At 33.5% G+C, this 11,575-nt stretch overlaps 1 protein-coding gene and 1 pseudogene across 1 annotated transcript; one reads left to right on the top strand and one right to left on the bottom strand.

Annotated features, from left to right (window-relative positions):
* The first annotated feature begins 342 nt into the window (after positions 1–342).
* On the top strand, positions 343–2,960 carry LOC133294834 (uncharacterized; annotated as a pseudogene).
* A 1,043-nt stretch (positions 2,961–4,003) lies between these two features.
* Positions 4,004–4,342, bottom strand: LOC133294833 (uncharacterized). The gene has a single exon (XM_061493589.1). It carries the CDS (start codon positions 4,340–4,342, stop codon positions 4,004–4,006), a length of 339 nt encoding a protein of 112 aa, XP_061349573.1.
* Positions 4,343–11,575: the final 7,233 nt, after the last annotated feature.

The raw sequence follows: 11,575 nt of genomic DNA, 5'->3' as shown, positions 1-11,575 counted from the left end.
TTAATGTTTCTCATATTGTAAAAAATAATTTTATCTCCTACATACATATAAAAATAAGAAGAAAAAAAAAGGCCTCACACTTTTATATTTGTATTGGAGATTAAATTATCTCCACTAATCCCATAATTTAATTACAAAACCAGCATAATTTAATATGACGTTTAAATGATTGTTCTTTACGAGTAAATATAAATCATGTATATTTCCACGTGAAGGGTACTTGAGTAATTGAATGCTGTAGTCAATAATAGAATACAAATACCTGGGTGGAATTCGAGGTTGACAAGACAAACCAGTGTTTCATTTCGATCTTAGCTTTCTGTCACTATGTTCTAACTAACAATGTTGAACACCATGTCCATGTGGTATCTTCTACTCTCCCTTCTCTTCCTTCATGCAACTGCTGGCACTCAAAGCAAGTCTTTTATGTACTAATAATTGGTTTTACTTTCAGATTTGGATGCATCTGTTAGTGTGTACTGTATGTTTCATCTGCGTCACAACAATCACTTAAAAGTTTAAAACATTAAGAAAGTCTTAATATTCTTTTGAAATGTTGATTCTGGTACTTCCAATTTCCAAATGTAACATTTTAAATGAAACACAATTTCTGCAATGCCAGCGTTTGAGTTTGAAGCCTTTTCTATCTATTACTTTTTCTTTCATTGGTTAGAACGCTTTTTGTACGTTTGATCCCTCAGGGGAAGTTCTCTCATGTAAGTTAAGTCTTTTCTTTTTGAATTGTCGAAGAAATTGATGGCAGGGATGAAATTCCACATTGGATCTTGGTCTTAGAGTATAATATAATGAGTTTTGAAGCTGATGTTGTTGGTTGTCTTCTGTGTTATATTAATTTTTTCTTCGTTAATTAAAGTGAGATCCAAGAAGAAATACCTGGTGTATCAGTTTTATAGATTTTGTAACTAATTTCTACACAAATAATTTCAATGACTACGCTGGCATTTTCCTCTCTCATTTCCCCCCTGATTTTCCATTCCTTTATTTTTCTTGGAGTAGGGAGGAGAATATTCGGTTTTGCCCACTCTGCTTGTTCTCTTCTTCTATTACATTTTGGATTTGTGTACATTCTCACATTGTCCAATCCAAGCAGTTGGCTGCATCTTCTGTGTGTAACGGCCACAACCCATTTTAGGCTTCCAGAGTTTCAGTTTAGGAGCTTATACAGTCACTTCTCCTAAATTGATTTTCACAAAGATGCTACTTTTCCTCTGTGGTAGGTGTTTATAGTTCTAGGAAAGAAATAGATGAACTGTTTATGTGAAATGAAGTTGAAAAGTCGAGGATAACCAAGGACTTTTTTGTACATGATACTTTTGTTGTAGGATTTTATGTTTGTTCTTGTGAACTAAAACGAATTTACCTTGGCTTACTTGGCTAGAAGATATCCTTAATCTTTCTGTGCTCCTTCCCTTCTTATTCACAAATTATCATTCATACATCTTTTTCCTTTCTGCAGTAGACTAACTCAGTTTCCGGGCAAGTATGCTTATGGAAGTGTCATCAGGATTTTATATGCCGTACCTCAAAATGGTGCAATTTTTATTTTATTTTTTGATAAACCACAGGAGGCAATCCTGTTCAGGGCGAGTCCAAGATTAAAGCTTTAAACTTCTTCCAAAGATGGTACTAGGGAGGATCGAGCACATGCACTCTTTTATATTAACTTAGCATTAGGATTTAGGAATTTGGTGTTGGTTGAGAGGGGGAGAACTAGTTCTTGGCAAAGGAATCTCTAGAATTCATAACAGCCACTGAAACTCTATGAACTTATCAACTATTACTAGGTTATGCATGCAAGATAGAGATCTTGGAGGAATTCAAGAATCTGCAGTAGTTGAACTTCCAATCTGTAATTTCGAGTTTTTTTTTAGTATTCGGAACAATTTCATTTCCCTGTAATTGGTCTGTACCTCTGAACCTTGACTCTTTACATTTGAACTTTGGTGAGAAATGAACATGCCTCTTTTCTCAAGAACTTTCTTTATTGCATTTTCTGTTCATATGAGTAGCTAAATCTTTTTCAGGAATCTTGAATGAATTGATGAGTACCCTTTAATCAATATTACCTGTTATGCATGTCTCTTGATTTTTAATTAGAAAATCTTCTTGCTTAAGTGCCATGGGAGTGGTTCTAGAACACTTTTATTCATGAATCTTTAATTGGGAAATTAAGGGTTTATGATTTTGTTAATTGAATGATCCAAGACTAGGGATAATATGGAGTGAAAATTGAGGATTCGTCATAATTGGATTAGATTTAAGCTTAGGGACTGGTTTGAGTCAATTCAATTATGGATTTGGGAAAATTCAGTTAAGTGATACAACACTCAATTTTCGTCAGGAAGGTGCTATAGCAGGTAAAAAGTAGGGATGCGAAAATACAAGGGAAAGTCATGAAATTCAAGATTTCAGTGTCTTGTATCTGAAATTTAATTGTTCTGTAAGTGATTAGAGTATTCTTGTGAGGTTAAATTCTGATTTTGGTTTGTAGCAATTGAATTTTGAATTGAAAAACTAAATACCTTACAATTCAAGAAGCTAGGATAGGATTGTATAAAAGAAATTAATTTCACTTTTACGAATTTACATTAATATCTATGCTTCTATTACCAGTCGCTTCCTGGGGTGCCAGTCTAAGTATGTCCATGCACCTGAGGCATTTTCTGAAATCCTGATAAGAAACCAGAAGAGCTTAGATATACTTTATTCTAAGAATCACACTCAGGTGGGAGCTGATGTGACAGGTACTGATGGTGGGTCTCCTTACTTCTGGTGTGTGTTGTTCAGCAGAGGCAAACCTAACAGCAGCTTTGCTTTTGAGTGTGGTGTGGCTAAAATAACAAAACCTGGTTGTTTTAGTGCAGCTAATGATGAGTGCAGCGGTGCTCATGATTGGTCTCCACTCAGTAGGACATGGCTATTTGCCACTTCAGTTCTAATTGCATTTGGGTTTACTTTTGGATTATCATCATAAATTTATAGAAATTTGATGGATTTCCACTTGAATTAGGGGGCTCTTTCATCTTTGTTGTGTTTGGCAAGTTTGACCTCGGCTATTTATTATTTAATTTGTGAATTGATTCATTCAAGCCAATTGTTTAATTTCATTTCTTGTTTGTATATGAAATTTATGGTATTGGCTCTTGCAAATCTCTTAAATAGGACTCCAATTTTTATTTTATTTTTTAAGAAAGTAAAATCAGAACTTTAGCCAAAGTGGATGGCTTCACATGCCCTAAAATGTAGAGGAGAAAGGTCATAGGTGAGCTCTCCTTGCTTTGGGTTTCAGGCTGTTATTATGTCAAAAGTATAACAGTATGGTATTATAAAAAATATGCCATTTATGAAGAATTTGTAGTATTTTGGTGCTGGCTATATCACAGTTATCCTCTACCTTCATGACAGTTATTTTTTTCCTCTTTTGGTAATGCCTGGGTAACAGTTAAAATAACAGATGATTCAGCTGCTACACATACTAGTGCCACTAACCTGATATTCACAATTTTTCCGCAAGTGTATGGTTTTGCTAACCTGAGATTGACATTAACCACTGTCCACTAGGATGACTTGGCTATATTGCTTGGATCTCAAGAAAGATTTAATTTACGTGATGGCACTTCCTTTTTGTTTGTGCCATGGCTCCCCTTTGGTTCGTTCCTTTATTTCATTGCTTTAGACTCTGATTCTGTCTTCTCTTGGAGCAGATCTTAGGAACAAACCAAATAGGAAGGAACAAAGGAAATTGCTTCATTGTAGAAGTATGTCAATATCTTTGTAGAGGAATTGGCTAAATGTCCTCTGATATGAGCCATGAGGAATAAAAACTAGACCTTCAAAAAATGTTAAAATAAACTTCTTACGATGGATAAAAATAGAGGATGATTAATCACTCAACATAGAGAGTATTGCTATGCTCTTCACAAACACAGTTGGAAAAGAAGTTCTTGCATATCTTACAATACAGTTTAAGCATGCCAGCTTCTTACAGAGACGCTTTACACATCAAAACAAGAAAGAGAACAATAAGAATCAAAACAATACCACCAGAAGAACCACCAGCTCTATGAATCCAGTCACGATCAAACCTGGTGAAGCTCCGATCCAGAAAAGCTGATAAAGCTATGGCTAAAATCAATACAAAGAGCAGCAGAGGCAACCAAAAAGCAAAGTTCATGGGTTGGTGGTCATCATCTTGCAACTCACTTTCTGGTTTCCTGTCCATATAGAGAGGAGAAGCCACAGCTAGAACCACCATGCTTATGGCTGCCACTCTCTCATAAGAAGAAAATTTGCTCCCTTTTCTACTAGCTCCAAGTTCCATTCAGAAAATAGATGATGAATCAATCACCTTGGTTTTTTGGGGACTTATTTTTTTTTCTGCTAAAATATGTATTGTGGAAATGTTGAGGTAAAGTCACACCCAAAATGTTAATATGTGGTGAAGGGAATCATGCCTTTCAAAGTAAACATTATAAAGCATCAGGTACACTCAGCTATTCTTTTTTCATTGTTCATGTACTAGTACTGCTTTGGAAGATGAACTAAGACTATATGATGGTAATTTCAGAGAGAAAAATTGTAATGTGCAGACTTTTCATTCATTTATATACTATGTTTGGCATGAATATAAACCAAAGTACACTTTTAATATTGTTGTAGTTAATAATGTCAGGATAGTTAAAAAAATAAAAAATGCACAAGGCTCCCCATGGTGAAGGTCGATTGAATAGTTTTACTCTTATATTTTTGCAAAGAAACAATTTTCTAAATTATAATCTGTGACCCTCTAACAATGAAGGAGCAACTTTACGGGAAAAACAGTTGAAGAACATTTTATGGGAAAAACACTTCTTATGCTTCTCATGTTGCGTGAAAAATATTTTCTCATGATGCGACCTTTCAATTTGAGTTAAACTTTTTTTTAATAAGTGTGGAGCTCACTGTTAATTAAGTCACAACATGAAAAAATAATTCTCAATGCTCACATTTTATATAAAAAAAAAAAAGTTGTTTAGGATAAAATGCATGAAAAATAGAGATAGATTTTAGTGGAAAGTGGGGGACTCTGACCTAGAGGAAGGAAAGGAGGAGGTTTGGTACAAGGTATTTTTTAGGATTCCTGAGAAATTGAATTTTTCTAAATTTTTAATTTTCAGATATTATCGTAAATTAGATGTTTTCATCATATTTCTAAAAATCGAGATTTCCGGATAAAAAAAATTTCTCCTCTACCAAACATCCCAAAAGAGTAAATGTTATGTGCAAGACGGAAACAGGTATTGGCAGCACACTGACAAAGCTCCGGTAGTTACACTGTGTGGATGTGAACAATATTCTTCATTATTGACAAAAAAGCTCAATATTCGGTGCTGCTTAAATTTTTATGTGGAATCTGATGCTGTTTCTTCTGTTTTGGACGTCTACATTACTACGTCATAAAATGTCAAGGAATTGCTGTTGGAATGAGGCAGTTCCACTTCAACATGCTGACTGGAGGGTAGGGCAAAGAAATATTTAGCTTGAATTAAAGAAAAAGGAAAATGCTAGTGGACAAAAAGAAAAATATGCGTGTATAACGACTAGATAAGAATCTAAGATATGAATTTAACCCAAAAAAATAAAAATAAAAAAAGATATGAATTTATAATTTTATATAGAAAAGTATTGGTGTAACTGTATGTATGACTATATATACAAAGTGAGGAAAATCAACTATTATTTCAAGAGAAAAAGTCTCTGAACATAGTACCTAAGTATTTCATCACTTCACTTCTCAACAATGGCGGAACGAGGGTTTTTTTGGGAGATAAATTATATATTTTTTAAAATTTGGTATTAGAATTAAAAAGTTATATAATTGAATAAACATGGTCTTAATACATAAATTACAATATAATATAACATCATATAAAATAATATAATAAAAATAAAAATGCTCACAATATAAAGAATTTGAAAAAATTATATAAATAGAAATCACTTCACTTGAGTCTTACTCTATTTTATTGTATTTAAATATACTTTTTATCCAATTTTAAAATTTCAAATTAATTTTGTATATCTTATTTATTTATTATATAGTAATATTTAATTAGGCATCAAATGTATTTGAAATTGATTACAAAATAAAACGAATCTTATGAGGTTTAAATTTACTTTGAATCCAAATTCTATATATATACTAATTTCATTCTTTTTATCTTATCTTACCTTATCCTATTTGTTATATATTGATATATTTTTTTACATATTTATATATTGATATTTGCATAGACATCAAATATATTTTGAGACTGATTAAAAAAAAACAATTTTATTATATTTAATATATTTCATATTTTTAAATCTTTTAAATTAATTGAAATAACACTATTTTTAATAAAATTAGGGTAAAACGTATAGCATATAACTCTTTTTTTTTAGTACACAAAAAGTTTAGGTGGAGTAGACATCGATACCCCCACCAGAGTCAGGACAGACTTTCCAATCTCAAGAAAAATTTTCGGAAGGACAGCGGAAAGAAAACCTGCTTTGTACAAATCATCCATCGGGCAAAGACTTCACATCAGCCAGAGAGAATCAAATTCACGCCCTTTAAAAGTATGAGTCAACTCCTTTGGCAACTGTGCCATCGCTTGTTGGCTAGCATATAACTCTTCTAACAACATGATAGGTGGTATCAAGTGTGGCTACTCAATCAATATTAAGGAGGGCGATCATCTTTAACCTCTTCCTCGCATCACCATTGCTTTTGAGAATATAAAAAAGTTAATTTTTTTAGTAGTAAAAAAAATTGATTAGAAGAATGTGATCCCTTGTGAGGTAAGGAAACACCATCAACCTAGAGTATAAGGTGAAATTATATATTATTTACCAACAAAGAAAACTTTAGAATCGAAATCAAGTTAACATGAGTGAAAAGTTTGACTCGATATGTTAACCCTCGTTGATGAAAAGTTTATTTTAGATTTGCGGTTTGTTAAATATGAAATCATACAAGCCAACCGGTTGAGTTAGTGGTGGAGTTCTTTGAAATAAAAGGTTTATTTTATATATTAAAGTGAGTAACTTCAATGCATGTGTATTTTCATATTATTAGTTGTTATTTTTCCATCAATAATTATGATCTCTCATTTTTTTTTTCTAAAGTGAATTCCATCTGAAGCAATCAAATTGGGTGAACCAACATATAGTTCGGGAGTAAATTTTGGATTGCCATTCCGCCTTGCTGCAATTAGGACAAAAAAATAAAAATAAAAAAAATCAAACAAACCAGTTTTTGGAGTCTATGTCAAATTAATTTTTTTTTTGGGTACAGTATGTCACATTAAATGTTTAAACAATGCATAAGTTTGGGAAAAGTGTTTGTCCTTTTAAATGACACAACTTATATCCTTTCACTCTCACAAAAGAGGTGGGACTCACATTTTTTATTTTTTCATCCACTCTCTCTCCTTCTTTATTTATCTCTTTCTCTCACTTAAAATGACACAATTTTACCTCCTTTAAAATATACACATTTTACCCCAGAAGTTTTCATTCCTTTCGTTTTATCTGGCGCTCTGGCCCAATGAATTGAGTCCAATGTCTAGAATTTTGTAAAGGACACCCGTAATGAATCAAAGAACGTGATTTCTTTCTCCATACACTACTGCCTATCATATATTCACTACATTGATGAGAGTTGCAAAACGCCTTGCAATAGGCAAGATGAGGCTAACGGTGGTTCGACTTTATTCTCTCTTTCCCACACCTAGAGAGTATCCATTCTCCTATAAATATCCCTCTTCTTTTATTGAAGAAGAATTTGATTTTACACACTTTCATGAGTGTTATTCTATTAAGATTTAGTAGTGGCAGAGCTAGAAGAAAACTTAGCCAATGCCAAAAGATCCAACTGGTAGAATTTAGCCAGTGTCAAGGTGTATTATTTTTAAAAATTCAACCAATACTAAGGTTGTACCATATTTTTTTTTAAATATTGTACTATATTTTAAAATTAGATGGTGTCTTGGCACCAACACACTACCAAGTGGCTTCGCCACTCAAATTTAGAGCTACTATAATTGAAACACACTTCTCCCCATTGCAGAGATATCTTGCTAGCACCTAGATAACTTATATTGAATCTTGATCCATATCATTGCTATTTTGAGTATCCCTAAATCAACATAATTCACTCCACCCCTTATTTCTAAATCAACATACTCCACTCCACCCCTTATCCCTGAATCAACATACTCCACTCCACTTCTTAAGGATAATGTTCGGTTCAAAATACACCACAGTTCACCTTTATTGCTTTTAATAAAAAATTTCCTCCTTTTGGATGGTGCAAAACTTTATTGAAAATTCTATCGCTGCATAGCATGATATTGGAAAGTTTAAGCAAGTAACATGAAGAATGGATACAATGGGAGAAGAAGGGTGTTTATAGGGGAATGGATACTCCCCTACACTCCAACACATGTTGTAAAGACTCAAAAAAGGTTCAAAGATTGCGTTATATTTTTAGTTTCAACTATTAGATTCGTTGAATTATAATTATTATTTTATTGAATTTAATATAAATATTTGGGATATCTTGTGTTTCTTTTCAAAATTAATGGATAATATAAGTTTAGCTTCATTTTTTTGTTAAATTATTAAGGGTGAGGGGATTAGTGAGATTGGGCTGTGGTGGAAAAGGGTTGTATGATGAAGAGAGGCAGCAGACAAATGAGCCTGGGTATCACTGGACTTGGCCCGGTTCTTGTAGCCAAGAGGATAACCGTGCAATTTGAAGCACTTCTAAGCACTTCTCCAGTGTGTGTCCCTGTTGTGAACAATGGGTGTAGAAGGGACGGTCACAACGAGGCCTAGGTGGTCCAATAACGACGTTCACGGCAAGAAGCAGCTGAAGGTCAGAAACAGGGAACGGGCCAGGCAAAATGGAACGTTGGGCTCCTCCTGAACGACTAACGAAAAAATACGACTCAGAGGAGGTAAAGGCTCCATAAGGAGAATCTGAGCTCAACTTGCATAGTAAGATTCATTTAGACCCATAAGAAATTGGATAGAGGAATCTTGCTCTTGATATTGGGACCAGGTACGGAGGCCACCGCAATGGCAGATTGGAATCGGTTGGGATTCATGGAGTCCATTCCAGAGATTCTTCAAACGAATGTAATAAGCATTCACATCAAGAGAACCCTGTCGCAGGGCAGCAAGTTGAGACTTCAATTAAAAGATGTGAGGAGCGTTGCTCTGCTCAAAGCGATAACGAAGGTCAACCCATATGCCATGAGCGGTGTGAATGTAAAGAATACTATCAGAGATATCATGGGTGACAACATGAAAAATCCAAGAAGAGACCATGTTGTTGCAATGAACCTAGAAAAAGTAGAGCAAATCATCAGGAAAAGGAGAAGGAAATAATCCATCAACAAATTGATATTTGTTCTTGGCTTGAAGAACCATGATCATGGAACGACGCCATGTGTGATAGTTGGGTCCAAAGAAGGGATGAGCAATAAGCACGAGACCAGGGTGGTCAGCATTATGAAAAAAAAAGGGCTAGAAGAATCATCGTTGTGTGGGTCAGAACCACCAGCAACATTTTTGCCTCTGGCCATGAAAAAATTAGTCTATTGATACCATATTAGAGTAAAAATAAGAATGAATTGAATATTTCTGTATATTCTCTGATGATGATAAAGTGTACAATACGTGTCTTTATATAAACTAAAAAGGAATCATTCTAGAAGAAGCTAAAAAAGGTTATAACAAACTTTCCTATAAAGAAAGAGAAAAACTATACAACTCACTACTCCTATAATAGAATGCAAAAATACAATTACAAGATTGTCGTATACTTAATATTATTGGATATTATTTAATATCAAAACGTATCTTAACGTGTCAAAATATAATATTTTTTTAAATTAATATGTCGGAGTGTCCAATGTCAATACAACATAGCAAGAAAGTTTAGTATTAGAGGGCGTTTGGTAGAGGAGAAATATTTTTTTACCAGTGAAATACAATTACTGGAAAAATGAGTTTGGTAAAGGAATAATATTACAAAGAGTTTTCTGTACATAATAATGCTTTTCTATACCAGAATTGTTATGCTGAAATAAAAACTTTCGTGGAGCCTACTTTTTATTTCAAAAGGGAAAAAGAAAAAATGCTGGTGAAAGTAGGGGTGGCAATTTGGGTCGGCCTGCCCCGCCCCGGCACCAACCCGCCAAAAACGAGGCTGGGTGGGTTGGCCCGCCATTAAATATGGGTTGAAAAAATAAACACATCCCGTTTTATGGTAGGTTAGCGGGTCAACCCACCAACCCGTCAATTAAGAAAAATTAATTAAAATTCAAAAATAAATTATATTTAATAAATTTTTCTAATATTATTTTATTTTATTTTACACTTCTCTTAATTTTTTCAGTCTCAATCTTAAATGTATACTAATATTTGTCAAACATTCTTTAAGAACTCATTTGTCTCCATATATAGATAACATTTGTCATAAATAAAATTTTTATTCTTTATTTTTTTCGATAGTACTAAGATAAATTTTTTTTGTATATCACAAAAATTTAATTACAAATGAAATACTACCAATTTGTAAAATAAAAATTATAACCCCGCAGGTCAACCCGTCTCGCGGCGAGTTGAACCCGTTTTGACCCATTTCTAAGTGAGACGGGTTGAAGTGGATTGGTGGGTTAAAAATCTCAACCCAACCCGTCCCGTTTTGACGGGTTAGTGGATTGATCTACCGGACCCAACCCATATTGGGAGCTCTAGGTGGAAAATTCCTTTGCAGGTGAGGAAACAATTCCCCTATTAGGCTATTAATGCTCACCCTCTCCCAATTATGAATCGAAGGTGGGGAAATTCTAGTAAAAGCACTTTACTCATTGAGTCAATTGGCATGGTACTCTCGTAGGAGTATTCAAACTCGTCCCATTCCAAACTTGGGGCAAGTTTAAAACTCGTCTCACATCCTTCGTCTAAGTAAATAATATAATCAAGTTACATAGTTATTATTAAAGATAATTATATTAACCTATCTCACTAATGTAACGCTTATTATTAATATACTTTTCAATTTATATACAAAGTATTAGATTAATTTTAACTTAAGATAGTGACTATTGAATAAATTTAATTAAAAATATTTATAAATGTCAAGGAAGTTGAATAAAAGATCACCCTTACCTACCTCATCACCAAGTCTATAAATGAACTAGGGCTGACTTTCTTAGGGTGGCGCTGGCATGGAAAAGAAGGCACTTCTAGAACTTTACCTATGATTGTACTCATTTATTGCATGTTTTAGTCTTAATTAATAATAGGATTTGCCAGTCATTTAAATATTTATTGTTTCAACCTTCTTTTAAAAAACAAATGACCAAATTTTAAAAATTGAATGAAATAAATACAATCTTATATAAGTATATAACGCTCCAAGCCTCCAACATCATTTAATAATTTATGGATCCGATAAACTATAAATACTGACAAAGACGTTGAGGTGGATGGGGATTTGTGGGAACCTGGGATTGTG

The sequence above is a fragment of the Gastrolobium bilobum genome, unplaced genomic scaffold (assembly GCF_033153095.1).
Source record: "Gastrolobium bilobum isolate Gb01-03AN ecotype WA unplaced genomic scaffold, APGP_CSIRO_Gbil_v1 utg74291, whole genome shotgun sequence".
Taxonomy (NCBI): domain Eukaryota; kingdom Viridiplantae; phylum Streptophyta; class Magnoliopsida; order Fabales; family Fabaceae; genus Gastrolobium; species Gastrolobium bilobum.
The sequence above is the reverse complement of the archived record's forward strand: the minus strand, read 5'-3'. Positions and strand labels throughout refer to the sequence as shown.